The sequence below is a fragment of the Gigantopelta aegis genome, chromosome 9, assembly GCF_016097555.1.
Source record: "Gigantopelta aegis isolate Gae_Host chromosome 9, Gae_host_genome, whole genome shotgun sequence".
Lineage (NCBI taxonomy): Eukaryota > Metazoa > Mollusca > Gastropoda > Neomphalida > Peltospiridae > Gigantopelta > Gigantopelta aegis.
In genome coordinates, this window is record NC_054707.1 from 16,452,030 (window position 1) to 16,477,945 (window position 25,916).

General features: G+C 35.6%; 1 protein-coding gene across 5 annotated transcripts in view; it reads right to left on the minus strand.

Annotated features, from left to right (window-relative positions):
• LOC121382255 (histone deacetylase 4-like) overlaps nucleotides 1–25,916 on the minus strand; it is a 202,953-nt gene that overhangs the window by 18,648 nt on the left and 158,389 nt on the right. For all 5 annotated transcript variants that reach the window (XM_041511791.1, XM_041511790.1, XM_041511788.1 and 2 more), the window contains 6 exons: nucleotides 20,819–20,918; nucleotides 20,056–20,173; nucleotides 17,767–17,879; nucleotides 12,137–12,277; nucleotides 7,422–7,531; nucleotides 1,426–1,551 (listed from right to left, as the gene is read on the minus strand). In XM_041511791.1, the coding sequence (XP_041367725.1) occupies nucleotides 1,426–1,551; nucleotides 7,422–7,531; nucleotides 12,137–12,277; nucleotides 17,767–17,879; nucleotides 20,056–20,173; nucleotides 20,819–20,918 (708 nt within the window). The remainder of the gene's footprint in view (nucleotides 1–1,425; nucleotides 1,552–7,421; nucleotides 7,532–12,136; nucleotides 12,278–17,766; nucleotides 17,880–20,055; nucleotides 20,174–20,818; nucleotides 20,919–25,916) is intronic.

Here is a 25,916-nt window from a genome sequence, read left to right on the forward strand (position 1 = left end):
TTCGCTATTTACTTTAGCAAATACTTTAAAAATAAAAAATTAAACATTTGGAAAAACCAAACAATTCAATCATTATGTAATGTACTCTAAACCTCTGCAAAAATGTAATTTAAAGTAAAAAAACCTTCACCGAACAACTTTTTCAAATAATCTATCTATCAAAGTTAATTTAAAAACAACAACTATTTCAACCATGTGTGTAACATGTAAGTGTTTGAACCCTTGCCAAACAGTTAGTGAGAAGATGACTACTACTGGGTGCAGGCAGTTTGTTAACGAGCTTCGTTGACTGACTGCACCATACGGACAGCTACACACTGTCTAACTTACAGAGTTCTGTACAGTGTCTAACTTAAAGAGTTCTACACACTGTCTAACTTACAGAGTTCTACACACTGTCTAACTTACAGAGTTCTACACACTGTCTAACTTACAGAGTTCTATACACTAACTTACAGAGTTCTATACACTGTCTAACTTACAGTTCTATACAGTGTCTAACTTACAGACTTCTACACACTGTCTAACTTACAGTTCTACACACTGTCTTACTAACAGAGTTCTACACACTGTCTAACTTACAGAGTTCTACACACTAACTTACAGAGTTCTATACACTGTCTTACTTACAGTTCTACACACTGTCTAAATTACAAAGTTCTATACACTGTCTTACTTACCGAGTTCTATACACTGTCTAACTTACAGAGTTCTACACACTGTCTTACTTACAGAGTTATACACACTGTCTAACTTACAGAGTTCTACACACTGTCTAACTTACAGAGTTCTACACACTGTCTAACTTAAAAGTTCTACACACTGTCTAACTTAGAAGTTCTACACAGAGGAGTTCTACACACTGTCTTACTTACAGTTCTACACACTGTCATACATATAGAGTTCTACTCAGTCTTACTTACAGAGTTCTACACACTTTCATACATACACAGTTCTACACACTGTCTTACTTACAGTTCTACACACTGTCATATATACAGAGTTCTACACACTATCTTACTTACAGTTCTACACACTGTCTTACAGAGTTCTACACACTGTCATATATACAGAGTTCTACACACAGCCATACATACAGAGTTCTACACACTGTCATACATACAGAGTTCTACACACTGTCTTACTTACAGAGTTCTACACACTGTCATACATACAGAGTTCTACACACTGTCATACATACAGAGTTCTACACACTGTCTTACTTACAGAGTTCTACACACTGTCTAACTTACAGAGTTCTACACACTGTCTAACTTAAAAGTTCTACACAAAGAGGAGTTCTACACACTGTCTTACTTACAGAATTCTACACACTGTCATACATACAGAGTTCTACACACTGTCTTACTTACAGAGTTCTACACACTGTCATACACACAGAGTTCTACACACTGTCTAACTTACAGAGGAGTGGCCAGAAGTGGGCGGTCGACCAAGTGAAATGTTCGGCATCGACGGCGACGTGTACAGACTCAAATCCGTGCCGTAGGCCAGCCCAGGGCGAAACGGGAATGGGTAGTTGTTGCTGTCCTGAAAACAGAAATATCATTATATAGTTGGGTAGTTCAACAGATTAATTAATGTATTACAGACCTGACTAACAAGCATCCCGAGAATACTGCTAAAACAATACATGTTCCCTACCTGGCCAACAAATGTTTGGTACCTCTAAAGTCTAATGGCCATAATTTTGTGAAACATGGGTATCTTGCCATGAAAATCAAACTCGATGGATGGATGGATTTGGATGGATGGATGGATGGATGGATGGATGGATGGATGGGTTTGGATGGATGGATGGATGGATGGATGGATGGGTTTGGATGGATGGTTGGATGGATGGATGGATGGATGGATGGATGGATTGATGGATAGATGGATGAATGGTTGGGTGGGTGGCTTTTAGATTGATGGCTGGCTGGCTGGCTGGCTGGCTGGCTGGCTAACTGGATGGGTATTTGGATGGGTGTTTGGGTGGATGTATGGATTTGACAGGTACCTGGATGAATGGAAGAACAGATGGTAAAAAAACATGAAACAAATGTTATTTTTAGCAACCCACTTCTATGAAGATGGGGTGAGATCTACAAAACGTAGCCCTGTTGTTAGAGTGCTCAACTGAGGTCCTTGGATCGAAGGATCGATCTCCCTTGCACCACAACTAGTATGTATTGTTCTATCTGTGGGAAAGTGCATATAAAACATTCTTTGCTGCTAATGGGAAAATGTAGTGGATAAGACTTACCGGTACATGTCAGGTATCAGAAACGGATAACTGTAATTGGGTTTGCTATGAAACTTACATGTCACGTGTCACAGTATTTGACATCCAATTAATCAATGTGCCCTAATAGTGTTGTTAAACAAACTAAACTTTTAATGTTTTCTATGCAGACAGGTTACACTATAAACATAAATTGTGTATCACTAGGTTGGCCTGTATTAAGAGCATACACATTGTACATACACAGGTACGAATACAGTTAAAAGTTTGTTTTGTTTAACAACACCACTGGAACACATTGATTAATGAATCATCGGCTATTGGATGTCAATCATTTCGTTATTCTGACACGTAGTCATCAGAGGAACATCAGAGGAAACCCACTACATTTTTCTTAAAGCAGCAAGGGAAGTTGTATATGCACCTTCCTACACACAGGAAAGCACATACCACGGCCTTTGAGCAGTTGTGGTGCACTGGAAAAAAAAAACCCAATGAAGCTGAATGGATCCACTGAGGTGGTTCGATCCTGCGACGCAAGCATCTAAAGCGACCAATGAAGCTGAATGGATCCACTGAGGTGGTTCGATCCTGCGATGCAAGCACCTCAAGTGACCAATGAAGCTGAATGGATCCACTGAGGTGGTTCGATCCTGCGACGCAAGCACCTGAAGCGAGCACTCAACCGACTTGATCAAACTCCCGCCCCCATTGCACGAATAATTCTAAACTTTGAATGGAGCAAGAAAATATAGAATAGGATAAAACTGCTGACAGCATAAAAGATGGCTTTGGAGGGCAACTTCCTGTTGAGTGTGCAGTGCCAACATTCAGTAATGGCTAGATACCACAGTCTATTTAGGGCTGAGGTTGCTCTGACTGAATGCAAGTAGGGAAAGTTAAGTGCAGACATTTAAAAAAAGAACTACAGAGCAGGATACACCCATCTACCGGTATGTACACACTGTCGAAAAACATAAAATAATACATAAATTCTTCCAAGTCGATGAAATGTTAGATATGGGGCAGGATTTAGCTCAGGTAGAGTGTTCGCATGAGGTGTTTCGGTCGTATACAATCGAACATCCTTGTCAGACCCATTAAAATTTTTTCCTGTTCCAGCCAGTGTACCATGACTGGTATATAAAAGACTGTAGTATGTGCTGTCTTGTCTGTGGGAAAGTGCATATACAGGCAACAGATCCCATGCTGTATGTAGCGGGTTTTCTCTGAAGACTATGCGTCAGAATCAACAAATGTTAGACATCCAATAACCAATGATTCATTAATAAGTGTGCTCTAATGTTGTCACTAAATAAAACAAAATTTATTCTCTCCCAACCCCTCCCCCACTTCCCCAAACTGATATATACTGTTTTTTTTTTTTTTTATAACAATTAAAAACAGTTCATAACTAAGGGGAAGAATGTGCCTTTGGTGGACAGACTGGGGCCTAATTCACAAAGGTCTCTTAGGCTCTGCTAGACAACAGAGCATCCTCTTTGCAAGTCTTTTAGCACTGCACTGCGAGATCGCAAAGTTGCGAGAGTTTAGTGATTTAGGCCCCTGGTCAGAGGGTTTTATGTGCGCATTCAGAGCAAGCTGTTGTACGCCTTTGGTGGACACATTTTTTTTTATCCTCCCAACCATGTCCATTGATTTTGTTATAAGATGGGGACATGGGATTACTCTGCTAGACCAGACATTATGGTCGTTCTAATAATTGTGTTGGGTTGGGATATAGTGGTAAGAGTGCTTGCTGTAAGAGCAAGTGGAGGGTTGATCATCCTCAGTGAAGTCAAGGTTTTTTTTTAACATTGGAGCAGTCTGTTTGTCTGTCTGTGTCTGTCTGTCTCCATCTCTTTCTCTCTGCCTGACTGTCTGTCTCCATATCTTTCTGCCTGTCTGTCTGTCTCCATAACTTTCTGTCTCCATATCGTTCTGTCTGTCAGTCTCCATATCTTTCTGGCTGTCTGTCTTCATATCTTTCTGTCTGTCAGTCTCCATATCTTTCTGTCTATCTCCATATCTTTCTGTCTGTCTGTCTCCATCTCTTTCTGTCTATCTCCATCTCTGTCTGTCTGTCTCCATCTCTTTCTGTCTGTCTGTCTGTCTCCATCACTTTATCTCTGTCTGCCTTGATCTCTCTCCCCTCTCCTTATGTCTCTCTTTCTCTCTCTACATCCCTTACCCTATCTTTTTGTCGCCTTCTGTCTCTCCCTTCCCTCCTCATCCCCCACCCCCAATATGTTGAAAAGCTAAACAGTTTAAAATGAACTGTGTCATTAAATATTCCTTTCCTTTCCTTTGATTTTGTTGCCAGTAATATAAAAAGTCCCACAGACAGGACAGCTTATACATGTGTCACAGGCTAGTATTGGTTGAACCACCAACCAATAGGAATCAATCTTACAACTTATCGCAGTTTAGACTGACGTCCTTCTTCAACTAGTCTAGATTCTACTTCTATATATGTTGATGTGGAGTTCACACCCTACTACACATTTAAGATAAGTGACTATAAATACTATATTTATCAGAGGACGATGATTGCAGATGCCAACCTGGAGAGACCAAGATATAAGTGGCCTAAAAGTGAAAAGCTTTGAACTCTCATAATACACTTTTTAAATTATAAAAGGGATAAACTGAGATTACTCCCCACAAAATGCAGTAAAACAGTTGATTGGGATGGTATCTATCCCAAACTGACAGGCAATCAGAGAATGAACGGAGATACAGATACACACAGACATGATGATACACAAACAATGCCAGGGCCATAGGAACAATATGTGATTTGGGGGGAGGGTGTTTTTGGAGGGGGCGGAAAAAGGCAATGTCCAAGTAGGGGGCATCAGCAGTTTTTATTATTATATATAGGAAACAAATATAAATGTTTTCCAACCCCCTCCATTCTTATGTCCCTGCACATGCACGCGGCACATACACACACCACACACACAAACAACAACACACACTGAACACACATTGAACACACACTAAAACACACACACATACAACACACAAAAAAACACACACACAACACACACACACACACACACACACACACACAGAAACCAACCAACCAAGTATAACCACCAAACCCTGTTCTGGACAGTCAACTCTGGAAGTTGAAGTGTGTGCCCAGGACAGTATGTTTGAACCTTAAGCATGAAAATGAAGTTAAAATGAAATGATGTATATTCTACCCCAAGTTCTGTCCTGGACTGATCACTCAAAGAGGTGAGTGAGGTGTGTGCCCATCCTTTAAAAAAATCAACATATAATTTGCATTCTACAGAATATGCATTCTACACCAACTTTGTCCTGGACACATTACGTAACAAGGTGAAGGAGCTAGTAACGTTTGTTTTGTTTAATAACACCAACAGAGCACATTGATATATATTAATCATCGGTTATTGAATGTCAAACATTTGGTAATTCTGACTCGTAGTCAACAGAGGAAACACACTACATTTTTCCTAATGCAGCAAGGGATCTTTTATATGCATCATCCCACAGACAGGATAGAGCTAATACATGCACATGTCATCATGTTTCAAAATCAATTAAAAAATAAATTAAAAAAAACCCAACATTCTACACCAACTTCTGTCCTGGACAGCCGACCCACACAGGTGAAAGAGGTGTACCAGTATGCCCAGCAGGTCAGTGCGTGCTTCAATTTTTAATTGTCTGTAAGCATGGCCATGATGAAATGAGATGTATTCTGCACACGTAACTCCCTTCACATGAGCGGTTCAGCCAGGACACACAAGAGGTGGAAGAGTAATTCTCAGGTGTTTACACAAGAGGGACAGCCGCAGAGGCCGCCCTCCAGGAGACCAGCAGGGAGTCTGGCGCATGGCCAGCAACGCTCTGATAACAAGCAAACATGCAGGTCGCCGCCGGCTGTTAAGTTTTCTCTTTAAACCTTCATTTCATGTTACATCACAGAATTGTGGAGGGCTTGAGCAAGCTGGTCTTCAAGTCTATATACAATTGTTCTATGATTGAGTTTTGAGTGTAGATTTCAAATTATTACGGCTTTGAATTTAATAAACATCATGTTACATGGCAGAATCGGTAAAAACAAGCCATTCTTCAAGTCTATATAGAATTGTTCTAAGATTTTTTAGTTTTGAGTTTTGATTTCAAATTATTAAGGCTATCGGTAAAACATGGCATTCTTCAAATCTATATGGTCTACGATTGAGTTTTGAGTGTAGATTTCAAATTATTAAGCCTTTGAATTTAATAAATGTCATGTCACATCACATGGGGGAAGGGGTATAAATGTATAAATATAAATACAAGAAATTATTAGAACTGAAAGCAGACGATTGCAAACTACTTGAGGGCAGGAACTTGAGACAATGAGAGTATACCAGCCTTTCATTGTAACTCTTTTAGTGAATTCTCAGATATTTTAAACTGAGCTTTTCTATCATACTAGTGGTGGGACGTAGCCCAGTGATCTATTCTCATTAAACTGAGCTTTTCTATCATACTAGTGGTGGGACGTCGCCCAGTGATCTATTCTCATTAAACTGAGCTTTTCTATCATACTAGTGGTGGGACGTCGCCCAGTGATCTATTCTCATTAAACTGAGCTTTTCTATCATAATAGTGGCGGGACTTAGCCCAGTGATCTATCCTCATTATGTAATAGTACCCTTGAAATATAACTATTTTAGTGCATTCTCAGATATTTTAAACTGAGCTTTTTTGTATCATAATACTGAATTGAATTTTTTTTGTTTTTTTAAAGTGGTGGGTGGATTTTAAAAAAAGAGGGTGGGTGGGTGGGTGGCAGGATAACCCTACATCCTCTGACCGGACTGAAATTATATTATTGTAATGCTACACAACATACAAGTTTTTTCATGTGTCAACCCAATTTCACACCAGATCATGGGTTTAAAAAAAAAAGTGGCGGATTTAAAAACAAAAAAGGTGGGCGGGTGGTTGGCAGGACAAGCCTACATCCTCCGACCAGACTGAATATATATTATGTATTATCGTAATGCCACACTACATACAAGTTTTCTCATGTGTCAACCCAATTTCACACGAGATAATGTACTCCAGCTGACGTTTTTTCTATCTATAGATATCTTTCTATTTTGAAACCATGTAATGTTGGTGAACACAGTTCCAAAATACTTACTTCCTTTGAGTGCAGGGAAGTCAGACTGCCATTTGGCAGGGGGCCATGGATACTGCTTTGCGGAGAGTTAGGGCCAGAGTCTGGATTACTGCTGCACACACCTGTTTCGACTGAAATTAATAAAACAATTTCTCACTTTACCACCCAGTACTGCACATCATCAAGTATTAAATAGCAGAACATACTAGGAAATTGTGTGATATCATTATCAAGAACAAATATCCCATGATGATAAAAGTCGAAAGATATATTTAATTTCCACAAAGTTTTAAAGTCATGAAGGAACTGTGTTTTATTGTACCAATGTTTTTAAAGTCATGAAGGCACTGTGTTTTATTGTACCAATGTTTTTAAAGTCATGAAGGCACTGTGTTTTATTGTACCAATGTTTTAAAGTCATGAAGGCACTGTGTTTTATTGTACCAATGTTTTTAAAGTCATGAAGGCACTGTGTTTTATTGTACCAATGTTTTAAAGTCATGAAGGCACTGTGTTTTATTGTACCAATGTTTTAAAGTCATGAAGGCACTGTGTTTTACTGTACCAATGTTTTAAAGTCATGAAGGCACTGTGTTTTATTGTACCAATGTTTTAAAGTCATGAAGGCACTGTGTTTTATTGTACCAATGTTTTAAAGTCATGAAGGCACTGTGTTTTAATGTACCAATGTTTTAAAGTCATGAAGGCAGGTACAATGTTTGTTTCATGAAGGCACCGTGTTTTATTGTACCAATGTTTTAAAGTCATGAAGGCACTGTGTTTGTACCATGTAAGTCAATGTTTTTGTAAAGTCATGAAGGCACTGTGTTTTATTGTACCAATGTTTTTAAAGTCATGAAGGCACTGTGTTTTATTGTACCCAACCGTGTTTTAAATGTTTTAAAGTCATGAAGGCACTGTGGTTTACTGTACCAATGTTTTAAAGTCATGAAGGCACTGTGTTTTATTGTACCAATGTTTTAAAGTCATGAAGGCACTGTGTTTTAATGTACCAATGTTTTAAAGTCATGAAGGCACTGTGTTTTAATGTACCAATGTTTTAAAGTCATGAAGGCACTGTGTTTTATTGTACCAATGTTTTAAAGTCATGAAGGCACTGTGTTTTATTGTACCAATGTTTTAAAGTCATGAAGGCACTGTGTTTTATTGTACCAATGTTTAAAGTCATGAAGGCACTGTGTTTTATTGTACCAATGTTTTAAAGTCATGAAGGCACTATATTCATGATTTCAATTACATGTATTTAAAGGTTACTATATTTGATTACATCAATTATTTTAAGTCATGAAATCACCATATTTTATATAGATGTACCAATTATTTAAAGTTGAAGTCACCATATTCTATTCCACCAAGTCTTTAAAGTAGTAAATTTTATATATTTTATTACACAAATTATTTAAAGTAAAAAAAGTCACCATAATTTGTAACAGTGTTATTTAAAGCCGCATAGTAAGTTTTTTTATGTGAGGGGTTTTTTTCCCTCTTTTTTTGTAAATTTAATACAACCTCACATCTTAGCAACATGAGAAGATCTGACTTGTATATAGTAGAATTTTGAAGTTGCAAAGTTTTGCCAATAATCTCTGACTGGCATCAAACATATCAGTATTTGAAATACATGTATTGTATAGATCTGGATGTGTTGGTTGTACTTCTTATTGTGTCGTGTCGTGTCGTGTCGTGTCGTGTCGTGTCATGTCGTGATGTGTATTTTTCTGTGGCTGCACTCTGTGTTTGGTAAATGTTGTATGTCTTGTGATTTCTATGTTGGTACTACAATGGCGTCATGTTATACCATATAATTTTTAAGTTCTGCTCAAAACTGTGCCTCCCACGAATTATAAACAACTAAAGGTCTTACAAAAAAAACCCACATTTGTTGTTGTTTTTGTTAAGTCAATTTTCTATGAATACCATCTCTTTTTTTTTTATTCCTTGTGTGTGAGTAACCACTACAATTTTACGCATATATCGTTCCAATAAAATGTGTAAATGTTTTTAGCCCTCTACTCTTTTTAGCAATTTGGTATATTTGTAGTCGCCAGTGTTCCGGTGCTGTTACGTCTACCATATGTTTGTGAATCTATATTGGTGTATAGATATCTGTGTTGATGTGCTTATGTCTAAATAAATGTCTGTGTTTGTGTGCTTCCCCATTCAGTTTTTCTGTTTTAACAATAATGATATACAGATTTAACACCTTTACACAAGTGTGAATGAGCACACTGTACTTCTTAACTAAAATTAAAAAATAATAAATTATGCAACTATTCTTATTTCAGATATCAAATTATATGTATATTGTTCTGATATTTAAAAAAAAAAGGTTTAATTATATATAATGCCTATTTATTAGCAACAAAATAAGATTTATGTAGTAGTGATATTTGTTTTTTAAAACAAGGTATGAATTACAAAAAGTTATACAGTCATAAAAAACATGATTTATATACATTTGTAAACTTTGATATAACAGAAAATTAATTACAAAAACTATATATTATGTAAATAAAAGAAAACCAGCTTTTTGTTGATCAGTTAGTAAAAAATACATGCAGTAAGACGCTAGCACACATCAAACGTCTGATGCACAGTGTTAGATCAATCCAAAATGTATTCATTTGTCTATCAAACCATGCAGCCTTTACTTACACAATCACCACATCGTATGTTATTACAGGTAAAAGTAATTCAAACTATGTAAAAAGTATTGAAGTAAACTACACTTGTGATATCGGTTATAAACTGAACTCAAACATCTTAATTACACAATTTTGGCATCAATAAGTGTATTTTTAATAAAGGATATATATAAAATGATCTCGGCATTAAAAGACTAAACAAACAATTTGAATAAATTATTCTAAGATACCTAACTGCAGAAAAAAACTGTTTTATAAGATAACTATTTCCATTAAGGTTTTAAAAATAATAATAACATTTAAATCTACATTAAATGTCCGAAATGTGGTTAAAAAAAAAATTGTTAGTCTATGTATTAATAAATTATTAATATCTCACATTAATAGATTGTTACCATACAGCATTAAAATTAATTAGTTAATAAACATTCGATAAAAAAAAAGAAGAAGTTTGCTTTGTTTAACACCACCTCTAGAGCACATTGATTTTATTAATCATAAACAATCGATAAAGTAATATTTTAAAATTTACAAAAATATAAACTCCACCTAAAGGAATGTCTGTCAAAAATCCGATCCTTGATCAGAAGGAAATTTTAAGCGCTTCAAACATTTAGTGCTGACATTTAATGTCGGCAGCCGCCATCTTCATATCTAATTATTTATTCATATGATCTTATCTGGTTACATGACCTTTGACATCTAGTTACATCTAGAAAATATTTTGTATTTTGTATTTTTCCATTATTTGTTTTTCCATTAACAAAGGTTAAATTTCTTGAAAGCAGTATCATTGAAAAGTTCTTTAGTAAATAGTATCAGAATAATATAAGCTTAAGTGGAATATGATGGGATTTTTTTAACTGAACTAAGATGAAAAAGAAACTCTTATTACAGTGACACCCCCCCCCCCCCCCCCCCCCCCCCAAACTAGACACCCTTGGGACCAAGTAAAAAATCTGATTTTAAGAGGTATCCGGTTTAGAGAGGTTCTCTTCCGTACAGAAAAAAGTCTGGTTTTGAGGGAATTCTGGTTTACATAGGATCCGGTTTTGAGGGAATTCTGGTTTACAGAGGGTCCTGTTTTGAGAGGTTTCGCTGTACATGTTTTAATCTCGATGCCAGTTTGGGAAGTATATCTACTTATCTTTTATCCTTACTGTATATCTTTATTTAGACTATATTTTATTTCCTCTTTGTAATTTCTCTATTTCATTCTGATATCAGTATGTTATATTATTTTCAGATTAAGATTATGTAATGTCTGTTTGCTATATGTAACATATAAGGTAATGAACTCGGAGGCCCATCCCTGACATTACCATAACACATTTCTGAGGCAATAAACAATTTAAAAAAAAAAAAAAAAAAAAAAAAAAAAAAAAAAAACAGATGAAAAAGAACCATTTCTAAGTTAGGTTGTAAGAACCTTTACATTAAATGATATCATTTTAGCTGAGACTGCATTATTGATGTACAAAAATAACTGATATTCTCATATATCTAAGTTTAAGAATTTTTTTTTCTTCTAATATTATCTTTATGTTCAAAATATCACATTTAATAGATATTACCTAATAGCCTAAAAGACATGACAAGCTAAGCAAGTGTAATATCATTATTGTAGAGTAATATAAAACAAGATTAGCAATCTTAATTAGTAAACATTAAAAAAAGAAAAAGATAAAGCAATAGCAATAAACCTAGCTAAAAGTAAAACATGTTCAACCAACTGCAGAACATGTCAAACCTTTTTTAAAAAAATGAATTATCAAAAGCAGTTTTTTAAAATGTTTTATTTTATAACTAAAACCCTATTAATAATACACACCACAGTTACTTCCCTTGAGGTGTCATTTAAAAATGAAGTCAGACATATTATCTAAACACATTACAAAAACATTAAAAATATATATAAATATAATAACAGACGTCATAAACTTTGTTTTCATGAACATGACATTTATTTAGTTGTACTTGGCAAAATATCTGAAGTCCTTACGTATTAAATACAAGGAAAAGACAACTCTCGAGTACACCACAAAGGGAAGACTATGATAAGGTACGTACTTGACAGTTGGTTTTTGCGTTTGTGAAGCAGGAGGCCTTTATCCCTGCGCCGCACTAATGGACTGTGAGTTAAGATAGTGCGTCGTGTCTCCAGCTTCTGCTTTAGTGCTGAGCGAACTTTTAGAATATTTGGCTCAGAGGCTGAAAACAAGACGGGTAGCATTCGTGTCAGTCATGTGTCTCATCCATCCACACTCAGGGATTTACCATCTCCCAGTTCACAAAAACACAAAGACAAGTCTGAGGATTTACCATCTCCCAGTTCACAAAAACACAAAGATAAGTCTGAGGATTTACCATCTCCCAGTTCACAAAAACACAAAGACAGTCTAAGAATTTACCATCTCCCAGTCACAAAACACAAATACAGTCTGAGGATTTACCATCTCCCAGTTCACAAAAACACAAATATAATGTACTGGTAGCAAAAAAAGAAAAAGAAAAAAAAGTGAGGAAAAACTTTTTTTTCTTTTAATGACAATACACATTTTCTGAAGGAATTACCATCTCCCAGTTCACAAAACACAAATAAAATGAAGAAAGAAAAAGTGGGGGTGGGGAGAAAACATTAACATACACATTTACTGAAGGAATTACCATCTCCCAATTTACAAAAACACAAATACAATACATTAAGAAAAAGTGTGATTGGCGACAATAAATTATGATACACATATTCTAAGGAATTACCATCTCCCAGTTCACAAAACACAAATAAAATGATTTAAATTGTGATGGGAGGTGGGGGGGGGGGGGGGGGGGGGGGGGGGAAGGATAATTCTGCTTACATGATTGTGACTATATTCACTAGATGTTGACATGATTGTGACTACATTCACTACATGTTGACATGTTTGTGACTATATTCACTAGATGTTTACATGATTGTGACTACATTCACTACATGTCGACATGTTTGTGACTATATTCACTACATGTCGACATGATTGTGACTATATTCACTAGATGTTGACATGATTGTGACTACATTCACTACATGTTGACATGTTTGTGACTACATTCACTACATGTTGACATGATTGTGACTACATTCACTACATGTTGACATGATTGTGATTATATTCACAAGATGTTTATATAATGTATTATGTATTTTAGGTATATATATATATATATATATATATATATATATATATATATATATATATATATATACACACACACACACACACACATACGTACACACATACACACAACATATCCGACTCAAGGAGAGAAATAATACATAAACTAAAAGGATTAATCCGACCATCGGATGTCAGTTGTGTCAAACATTTATGCTTTTATTTCAGTTGAATACTTGATTTTTTAATTTATAATTTTTGTTTTAATATATTTTTTTTACCACCACTGAATGTCTCTGCATGTCTTGCATATGGTAAACAAAACTGAACAAGTACATCAGAAAATAAGACACAGATGTTAATTTAATAAGAAAAAAAGGGTTCTATATTTAATGAAAGCCCAACATAATTTAAAATAACATTTAAATGTCAATAGGTTTCCAAAATAGCATTTAAATGTCAACACGTTTCCAACATAATAAACTGCAACTATGTGTTTAGGATTATCTGTTTTGGGTTTTTTTAAAGTTACTTGAGCTTGAAAGATTTCTAAAATATATATACATGTATATGTGTGTACATATATATATATATATATATACACACACGCACACGCACACATAATGTACACCTATATGTGTGTGTACATACATGCATACACACACACACACACACACACACACACACACATATACCAAACACAATACAGAAAAAAAGGACTTTTTACTTATGTATATAGCAGGATCAATTATGCTAATGTTAAATTATAAAGACAAGAAATTATTTGTATCTCTTAGCTTCTTCTACACAAACGAAGCTGGTAATTAAAAAAACAAAACAAAACAAACCCTACCAAGTATTAATAACACTGTATCAAATATACCCACTGCCAACCATAGGTAATGACAATTTTCCATCCAGGGCCATTAATTACCTTCCAGCCAGGGGCAGAGACAACTGCCAAGCCCAGAATAGCTGGTTTGTTTGAGAAAGCTATTTTCTGCAGCTCTCTAATGAGATGATTAGAAATTGCCACATAAATGGATTCACGTCAGACTATTTTCAGATTGTGCATTAACCAAAGTCACGCGTCCATTTCCCAACACGGCATTCTCACTCGGTAATGCTTGATAATCAGTAAATAGAGTCAACGACTTCACTTCACAGGTTTTTGTAACCTTCAATTCAAAACTGACTCTTTAATAGCAACTTCACTTTTGGATGGCATCCAATGGCATCACAATGAAAATGGATGGAACATAATATGGCTTGCTCTCTGAACAATTCCCACTATGCTCTGGCTTGTTCCCAGAAAAAAGAAGAAGATTATTTCTTTAAGAAACAGGAAAAAAAAGAAAAAAAGAAAAGAAAAAAAGACTGAAGTAGAATGTTATATATTTCTGTACATGAAAGAGTTGGGGGTGGGAGAGAATCCATTTTTGGATTCTATTTCCCAGTTTCCTGTAAATGGAATTTAAAGTGAAGACCAAGTGACTAGAAAAAAACCTCCTGGAGTAAAGGTCACAGTAAAAAAACAAAATCAGTTATGAAAGAAAAATATCTAGAATCTTAATCTATTAACAGCTAGGTGCCTTTTATATTCACTTTCCAACAGATATGATGAACATTTTCATCACGAAAAACGGGTTGGAATGACATATTATGGACAGAAACGTTATGAAAGCCTAAGCTTTATATGGCCAGTTAAAAGTTTGTTTTGTTTAATGACACAACTGGAGCACATTGATTTACTTATCATCGGCTGTTGGATGTCAAACATTTGGTAATTTCGACATATAGTCTTAGAGAGGAAACCCGCTACATTTGTTTTCCATTAGCAGCAAGGGTTCTTTTATATGCACCATCCCACAGACAGGGTAGTACATACCACGGCCTTTGATATACCAGCCGTGATGCACTGGAATGAGAAATAGCCCAATGGGCTCACTACTTAGTTACATCCCGTCCAAAAAAACTTGGATTGATTGATTGATTTCAACTTATTTCCGTGCTTATATCCAATTAAGGTTCAAGCACGCTGTCTTGGGCACACACCTCAGCTATCTGGGCTGCCTGTCCAGGACAGTGGGTTAGTTGTTAGTTTGTTAGTGGTTAGTGAGAGAGAAGAGGGTGTAGTGGCCTTACACCTACCCATTGAACCCTTAAGAGTTCGCTCTGGGTTGGAGCCGGTACCGGGCTGTGAACCCTGTACCTACCAGCCTGTAGTCCGATGGCTTAACCACTGCGCCATCGAGGCCGGTTAAAAAAAAAACCTTGGGGTGGAAAATACATTGGCTATAATATGTTTGCACATGGTACTGGATCAACTAAAACATGAAGAATGTCCATCCAGTGACATTAAATATTAACCTCTCTAAACCCAACATCACCTATGATTCGGGGGATAATAAACAATTTTAAATGAATAAAAGAATACAAAAAGTTATTTTATTCATTTAAAAGTAATTCTACTTTGGATAGACTTGACAATATACATCTCTCTATATAGATGATGTACAACAGACAGACAAAAGAAATAATTTATATAAAACCCCAACAACAATTTTACAAAAAATTCAAAATGTACAGAATAAAAAGTGACAAATGTTTAACAAAAATAATAATAAAATAAAAATAAACAACAAGTATATCCAAGAAAGATATTCCTGAGTTTGCTGCAATTTGTATTATGATATTGACTAACAGAGACTTTTTAACGATTGTAATTACATATCAAATATATTTGTCTGCATCAAATATTAGTGGCTGTACATTAAACGTGTTTCTGATCGTTCTAATATTTGTACTAGGTTAAATTTCAATTTCTTTCCTAAAATATATTTGTTCATACGTACAAAATTATTTGAAGACAAAATCCAGTTTGGGCTTCTTACAAATATTAAGACGACCAGAAACACATTGAATATACAGACACTGATATTCTAAATAAGAAAATATATTTAATACGTAAGTTTAATCGTAGAAATATTTTATTAGTCGGAAACATCTTACAATGCAGCAAACTCAGGTATGTCCCTTTAATGATACTCTTTTGCTTAAGAGGTCACTGGGAACCAAGCTGTGACAATCACCTGGACACTGGATATCCAATAACAAATGACGGAGCAAAAAAACAACAAAAATCCTAAATGTTCATTGAACCTTAATGACATAAATTTGGGACAATTTCTTAACTAGAATTTGTTTTCGAAACTAACTACATGTATAAGATCAGCAGAAAATAGTTTTCAAAAAGTTTGTTTTGTTTAACAACACCACTAGAGCACATCGGCTATTGGATGTCAAACATTTGGTAATTCTGACATGCAGTCATCAGAGGAAACCATGCTTTTTTTTTATTAGCAGCTAGGGATCTTTTATATGCACCATCCCACAGACAGGAAAGCACATACCACGGCCTTTGATATACCAGTCGTGATGCACTGGCTAGAATGAGAAATATCCCAATGGGCCCATCGATGGGCATCTAACCTAGACCGACCGCGCATCAGGTGAGTGCTTTACCACTGGGCTACGTCCCACCCAAAATATTTTTCAAATGTCTCGGTACTTTTTTCTTCTTCTTAAGTTAGGAACAGTTCAAAATAATTCTTATCAATTAAGTTTTGTTCCAACTTTTCAAATTGTATTTACAGTGAGTGAAAATTTAAATTAAATAACATACTGAACCACAAAAGAAGCTCGACTATTACTTTAATTTTATTTAAATTGTTGATTTTGAATCTTGTTAGTTTCTGTGTTTATTTTGACAATCTATTCACCAATTTAATTTTATCATTAAAAAAATACATGTTTGTTCAGTTTATATTTAACCCTTCAACATGCGATCAAATGGGCCCCGAATTTTAACAATTTGATTGACAATGGGTCAAATTCACAAACCTACCTGAAGTATCATTTATTATTATGGTTTTAAAGCAATTTATGTTACTGAACATTTATGCAAGTTAAAAAATAAATAAAGGAAAAATATATATTAGTGTATATAAAAACAAAACAAAACACAAATAAAGCAAACAAAAAAACAACATAAATGTTCAAAAATCAAAATGCTCATTCTGTTTCAAAGTTAATAAAAACAAAAACAGAAACAAAATTATGCAAAAACAAACATTCATGCTAAATTAAAAAAATATTTCAAACTCAATACAAATTACACAAATGAAAACAAAAATTAAACAAAGACAAATTTGATTTGTGTCTCAGAGGTCAAAATATCACCGTTCCGACCAGTTTTTGCTGGTCAACATCACCACCGACCAGGATATATATTTTTTGCCCCTCATCCCATCAGACTGACAATTATTTTACATTCATATTCACACATTTAATTTGAGTCAATCATGTTTGGTCGAGCAGAATCTGATTTAAGGCGGCAGAATCTGTAAGGTGTAGGACCGAATATCTGGCAGGAATTTCGGAATATTTCAACCCCTGTGTCTACCTATAAGGAACTGGTTCTGAGCATAAACCCTGGTTTTGCATGCCTGTTAACTTAGAGATGATCACGCACACATCACATACCTGTTTTCCTCAGAGGAAAGTCATCATCATATTTGCCGAGAATGGCATGAGGGTATGGTGGTGACATGTTGGCTGGGGGAGAACTCTGATCAAGTGATCCTTGGTTTGGACCCCTGAAATAAATATTTCATGTTCAACAGCAATGAGCATCTGGGCCCGCGCTTATAAAACTTGAGTCCAGACTCAATCTCTAATGATGTCACACGGATACAATTTGTATGGCGTTGTCATGACATTAGTGTCTCGAGTCTAGACTCTAAACGTTTTATAAGCACCAAGCCAGGTACTCAATTTTATATTGAGAAAACCACATTTTAACTGAACTTTTGAGAGAAACTAATCACAATAACAATGTGGTGTAAAGCAGTTCAAACGTCACTTAACACACTACAAAATAATTCCCGAAATAAAGTCAATGTAATAGAATAGAACATACTTTTGAAATAAAATCAGGCGTATATGATGGGGAGGGTTTCAGGTGTCAAAAGTTCAAGCAAATGGACTACAGCCAGAAAAACAAGGACTGGGATGAGGGTTGGGGGGGGGGGGGGGGGTCCCTGTTCAAACAAATGGTGGGTTTTTTCCCGTTATATTTTCCAGTGGGCCATGTCTCAATTTCCCTATTAACTTCACTCACCAGTCTACACCCCAGAGCTTTAGATTACATCAAAGTCGGGCCATGTCTCAATTTCCCTATTAACTTCATTCACCACAGTCTACACCCCAGAGCTTTAGATTACATCAAAGTCGGGCCATGTCTCAATTTCCCTATTAACTTCACTCACCACAGTCTACACCCCAGAGCTTTAGATTACATCAAAGTCAAGGTGATAAACATTTTGCCCAAAATACATATACCCAAAATAATGACGCCCAAATTAAGTACCAACATGCTGACCTCAAAAACATTTCACCTCAATGCATGTACCACTGAAGCGTTAAGTTTAAGTAGATTAAAATAAGCCGAAATGCATTTCTGAATAATAATAACACTCTCCAGCCAGCAGCTGTTAATGGCAGTATTGAAATAAAAATGCCCTTCCTGCACTATGAAAAGACGAAAGTTCCCGTTGTGCCCAAATTAGTGAGATCTAAAACCCTGAGATCCCCTAATCTTTGCACAAATGTCTTAAAGGTCACCCCACAACCCTTACTTCCACTGCATTATTAATATTTTTTTTTATTTATTTTTTATTTTTGTTTAAATTTGGGGGGGGGGGGGGGGGGGGGCATTACAAACATGGATGATGATGAGATGAATGGTGAAGCTGTAGTATTTCCATTTCGGTATGGGACTACTTGATAGGTTCGTGCTCCATGCTTGCTGTCAGTTGAGTTATCTTGGTATCACCAGAGTCTAGGGTACACAAAACCTGCAATGCATGCCGAGTAATCATAACCCATGTGGGGACATACGCTCGGGAGACACACCCATAATCACACACACGTGAAGTGGGTGAAACTTGGTGTATGTGGCCTTACACCTAACCATTGAGCCTAGCGGTGCACTCACTCATGGGTTGGAGTCGGTACGGGCATGAAAAATCCCCCATTGCCACAAGTGGGATACGAACCCAGTACCTACCAGCCTGAAGTCCGATGGATAACCACTACACCACCAAGGCTGGTCTGCATGGTTATTATTTGATCTTACACTTCACAAAAGACACAGAACATTGTTCTAAAATCATTTTACTGGACAATTATCAGTACCACATATCAATGAAAAGTTAAAGTTAAAAGTTTGTTTTGTTTAATGACACCACTAGAGCACATTGATTTATTAATCATCAGCTATTGGATGTCAAGCAGTTGATAATGTTTTTGACATATAGTCTTAGAGAGGAAACTCACTATATTTTTCCATTAGTAGCAAGGGATCTTTTATATACACCATCCTACAGACAGGACAGCACGTACCATGGCCTTTGATATACCACTGCTTAATAAATGAATGTGCTCTAGTGGTGTTGTTAAAGAAACAAACTTTAACTTTAACACTGTTCTTTTTGTCAATACTTGCTACACAGACGCAGTTTTCACCTGGCATCTTAAAACTAAACTGTGTTGTTTACTATGGTAATCACATACATATAATATGCCAAAGGCAATGACCATGGAACTGCAGTACACCAATATTTCTGTTGTCATCAAAATCTTTGTTCTATGGACTGTACAACTTTGTTAACTGGACTGTACATTTTTTTAAAGACTCGGTACATACCAGGCCAGGGGTGTCGAAACTCAAAGATATGTGATCAGTGTATTTGGTCAATGGACTGTACATACCAGGGGTGTCTAAACTGAGGTGGGGAACCAGTCAACTCCTTAACGGCTTGTTCCCTCTGTTTCTTGCTCAGTATGAATTCATGAACTTTCTGTTTCACCTCGTTCGACGCAATAGCACCTGCAATAATACCACAAAAAAACAATCTGTCAAACAACGACACCTGTAGCAACAACGTGCAACATTACACATCAAACTGCAGGTAAAAATAAAATCGTACCAAGATTTCATCGTAATACAATGTAATGGGATACAGTAGAGTCAACCCTTTCATGTTTTATTTTCAAACTACAAGATATAGTGAAAAATAAGAACTCAAACTTTAACACTGAAAATCAAATTTTATTATATAACATTCAGTGAAATATCTTAAAATATCAGTGAAATAAAAGTGTTATCAGTCACTCAGTGACGATAACACATTTTAGAGTGAAAATTTAACTATTTCACTCCAAAATGTGTTATCGTCACTGTAGAAAGTGTTATCTTCACTATAAGAAAGCCGGAACTATTTCGACACTGGCAAATTATATGACTTTAAAGCCCTTAAAAATGACATTTGCTAATTCCTATATCTACATCCTAGATCTGGAAAATGACATTTGCTAATTCCTATATCTACATCCTAGATCTGGAAAATGACATTTGCTAATTCTATGACTTTCCAGGACCTTTATAAACCCTAATATAAGCAAGGAAACTCAAATAATAATTTCAAAAAAAATAAGAAAAAAAATAGTTTAAAAAAGTAAAAGGCCATCTTACTTTCGTCCTGTTTCTTCTTGTTTTTGATCTGCTGTAGCCGTTCCTTCTCCATGAGCTCCTTCTCCAGCCTCTGTTGCTGCTCCAGCTTGTGCTGCTGCTGCTGCTCAAAGTAACCCTGACATGACAGTTACATGCATCAAAGCAGACAGCCTTGATCCAAATGATCAAGTTCCTATGTTACTCTAAACAATATTGTTATTTAGGTATTAAAAGTTTAAACTCAACAGATAGAAATAATGAATTTACTAAGTAATGATTCAAAAGTAACTCTGACATGACAGTTACATGCATCAAAGCAGACAGCCTTGATCCAAATGATCAAGTTCCTATGTTACTCCAAACAATATCGTTATTTAGGTATTAAAAGTTTAAACTCAACAGATAGAAATAATGAATTTACTAAGTAATGATTCAAAAGTAACCCTGACATGACAGTTACATGCATCAAAGCAGACAGCCTTCATCCAAATGATCAAGTTCCTATGTTACTTTAAACAATATCATTATTTAGGTATTAAAAGTTTAAACTCAACAGATAGAAGTAATTAATTTACTAAGTAATGATTCAAAGTAACCCTGACATGACAGTTACATGCATCAAAGCAGACAGCCTTCATCCAAATGATCAAGTTCCTATGTTACTTTTAACAATATCGCTTTTAGATTTTAAAAGCTTAACTCAAAAGATAAAAATAATTATGTACAATATCATTATTACCGACTTGATAGATATAATCATTAATTAAACAAGTAATGACTCAAAAGTAACCATGACATGACAGTTACATACATCAAAGCAGACAGCCTTGATCCAAATGATCAAGTTCCTATGTTACTCTAAACAATATCGTTATTTAGGTATTAAAAGTTTCAACTCAAAAGATAAAGTAATGAATTTACTATTTAATTAAACAAGTAATGACTCGAAGTAACCCTGACATGACAGTTACATGCATCAAAGCAGACAGCCTTGATCCAAACGATCAAGTTCCTATGTTACTCTTAACAAAATCGTTATTTAGATATTAAAAGTTTCAACTCAGTTTTACCATCTTGACAGAATTAAAAACAATTAACTTACTCATTAATTAAACAAGTAATGACTCAAAAGCTGCAATATTTTACTATGTCTATTGTTTATTAAAATTAAAATATACAATGCCATCTTGTCTACAGGTATTTATATATCAGCATAGGACGATACAGCCTGTGTACCAATCAATTTCATTTATTAATGGAATAAATATTGTTTTAAACAAATAATAACAAATAGTAATTTACCAATTTTTTAAATAAAATTTTAAAATATAGTTCACACCTGAACCTATGTTGTACCATCTTGATGGCAGTAATGAATCCACTAATTTGTTTTCAAATTAAACAATACGTATATTTTTAAATAGCATACATAAACATACATGTACATGAATACATTAATGAATGCACACAAAAGTCCAAATATTATTGCAGTTTAAAACTATACTTGTTGACAAACTGCATAAACTAATCATGCAGCTGCTATTCCACAACGTTAAATAGAGAATATTAAATGCACACATGTATGTCCAATGTCACAACAATTTTTATTCACAATAAGCTTGAACAAAGAAAAACAGAAAATTGAATGAAGGAAGGAAATTATTTATTTAACGACGCACTCAAAACATTTAATTACAGTTATATGGCATCGGACATATGGTTAAGGACCACACGGATATTGAGAGAGGAAAGAAAGAAACAAATGTTTTATTTAACGACGCAATCATCACATTTTATTTACGGTTATATGGCGTCGGACATATGGTTAAGGACCACCCAGATATTGAGAGAGGAAACCCGCTGTTGCCACTTCATGGGCTACTCTTTCTGATTAGCAGCAAGGTATCTTATATATGCACCATCCCACAGACAGGATAGCACATACCACAGCCTTTGATATACCAGTCGTGGTGCATTGGCTAGAACGAGAAATAGCCCAATGGGCCCACCGATGGGGAACGATCCCAAACCGACCGCGCATCAAGCTAGCGCTTTACCACTGGACTACATCCCGCCCTTTGAATGAATGAATGAATAAATGAATGAATGAATGAATGAATGAATGAATGAATGAATGAATGAATGAATGGATGGATGGATGGATGGATGGATGGATGGATGGATGGATGGATGGATGGATGGATGGATGGAAGAATGGATGGATGGATGAATAAATGAATATTTAATGACACCTCAGAATGAATGAATGAATGAATGTTTACTGACACCCTAGCACAAGGAATACAGATGTTGTTTAGGAAGGTGCTTAAAATAACAACTTGTTTTCAATAATAAGTCTTCTACTTTAAAACATAAGAAACACCCTACCACTGGCCACATGAATGAAAACATATTCATAGAATGTTAACAAAGATGGCGAAATTATAAATAAAAAGACTAGAAACACAACACCATGAATTAGTCTTAAAAATCAATTTTAATCAGAAATGTATTATTGTAGCCATCAAAGCATTTTACAAAAAAAAATTTTAAAGTTGCCATGGCAGCAGCAACGGTAACAAATTACTAATTTGAATGCCGCCGAGGCTACAAAATAGCTCTGAAAACAAGCATGCAGCCATTTTTGGACCATTTTACTGAGAAAAAGTTTTAAAGTTTGTTTTGCTTAACAACACCACTGAAGCTCATTGGTTACATCTCCGGCTATTGGACGTCAAACATTTGGTAACTTTGACATAGTCTTCAGAGGAAACATTTAAAGCTTGTTTTGCTTAACGACACCACTGGAGCACATCGATTAATTAATCATCGGCTATTGAAGCATTTGGTAATTCTGACACGTAGTTATCAAGAGGAAATCCCGCTACTTTTTAACATTAGCAGTCAAGGATCTTTTACACGCATTTTCCCCCCACAGACAGGACAGCACATACCACAACCTTTGATATACCAGTTATGGGGCAGTTATCAGAAAATCAGGCAAGTGCTCTACTAACTCAGCTACATTCTTCCCTTTATTTCACTGAGAAATGTCAAAGTTGAAACTAACTTATTTATTGTCTTCATTCATGTTAGAACATACAAAAATACTTTAATAATTGAAGACAAAGAAGAAAGACATTTGTTTAAAACATTTGTTTAACCTACAACATTTTCATTAGCTAGGCAACCACACAAATTAATAAATCATTGGATTTTTTTTTTTGTCTGAACCTGTAACCCCTAAAAGAAATGGTAAACTATCTGATCCGTTACCCCCTCTATTGTTAGTGTTAGGGTTAGTTTTAAGATTAGGGGAGTGAGATTTAGCTCAGTGGGTTGAGTGCTCGCTTGAGGTGCTTGAGTTCCAGGATCGAACCACCCTGGTGGATCCATTCAGCTGATTGGATTTTTTTCTCGTTCCAACCAGTGCACCACAACTGGACAAAGGCCGTGGTATGTGTTTTCCTGTCTGTGGGAAAGTGCATATAAAATATCCCTTGCTGCATTAGAAAAAATGTAGTGGGTTTCCTCTGATGACTACGAGTCAGAATTACCAAATGTCTGACATCCAACAGCCGATGATTAATTAATCAATGTGCTCTAGTGGTGTCATTAAACAAAACAAACAAACAAAAGCTTTAAAATTAGAGTTAGATTTAGGGTTAGGGTTAATTTTTGGGTTAGGGCGAGGTTCCCTCTTCATACATGGATCAGTATAATGGTGGGTATCAGTATAATGGTGGGTATCAGTATAATGGTGGGTAGCAAGTGGATATCTTTTAAGGAAACAACTGTGTATGTACTGATGTTTTACAAGAATTAAGGAAACATTAACATAATATTATATCTCAAGGTTAGGGGGATGATAAACAGTGTAATAAAGTTAACCAAATAATCTTTAACATTTAAAATAAAGAATCCTATTTATTTATTTATTTTATTTTATTTTCATGCTTATATCCAATAAAGGTTCAAGCACACTGTTCTATGCACACATCTCAGCTATCTGGGCTGTCTGTCCAGGACTATGGGTTAGTTGTTAGTGGTTAGTGAGAGAGAAGGGGGTGTAGTGGTCTTACACCTACCAACTGAATTGTTAAAACTCACTCTGAGTGGGAGCCGGTACCGGGCTGCGAACCCTGTACCTACCAGCCTTATGTCTGATGGCTTACCCACGACACCACCAAAGCCGGTATGTATATATAATTAACAACTATTACTAATTAATGATATGTTTTGACAGTTTACAACTTTTCAATTCATCCCTGTACCTACTAGCTTTATGTCCGATGGCTTACCTACGACACCACCGAGGCCGGTATGTATATATAATTAACAATTATGACTAATTAATCATATGTTTCGACAGTTTCCAACTTCTCAATTCAGCTGCATCACAGGTGCTCGCAAATTGTATTATTAATTACTGACCGACCAAAACACCGCATGACATCCGATCAAGAAGGGCTGCATGTAAATCACTGAAAGGCAGATCGCAATAATTGCTAATAACTACAGCGACTATTTCAAGATGTCGGGTAGCACAGGGGGCAAAAACATTCCGCACAGTGTTGTCCGGCCATTGTACAAGTTCGACACCTGATCGAACAGGGCTGCATGTAAATGATTCAAAGGCAGATCGCAGCAATTCCTAATCACGCTAAGTAATTTAATGAGCAGCGACCACTGTATGATGTTGTTGTAGCGCAAGGACAAAAATATAAAAATAATTTCCACTTACAAGTTTTGCGTAGGCAGAAGCAAAGCATACTCAGTAAGTGGGAGGTGAAAGTTTTGTAGCTTTAATTAGGTTGTATCAGAAAAGAATCTGTTTATAAAGACACCCGAGTATGTTTTTTTGACTATAGGTATTAGGTGTTTAATTGGGAGATAACCATATGTCCATTTGTCAATTTGATCCCGCAAATGTCATTTCTGACCGAATGCGTTGGCCTGAGGTTAAAAATGAAACATTTGTGGGTATCAAATAGACAATAACACCCGCAAATCTAAAAACTCCATATGGTTATGTCCATTGTAAACTGAATCGTTTTTCTATGGAACTAACTGTATATTTGGTATTTCTTGAAAAAAATACCTGGCAACCATCTAACTG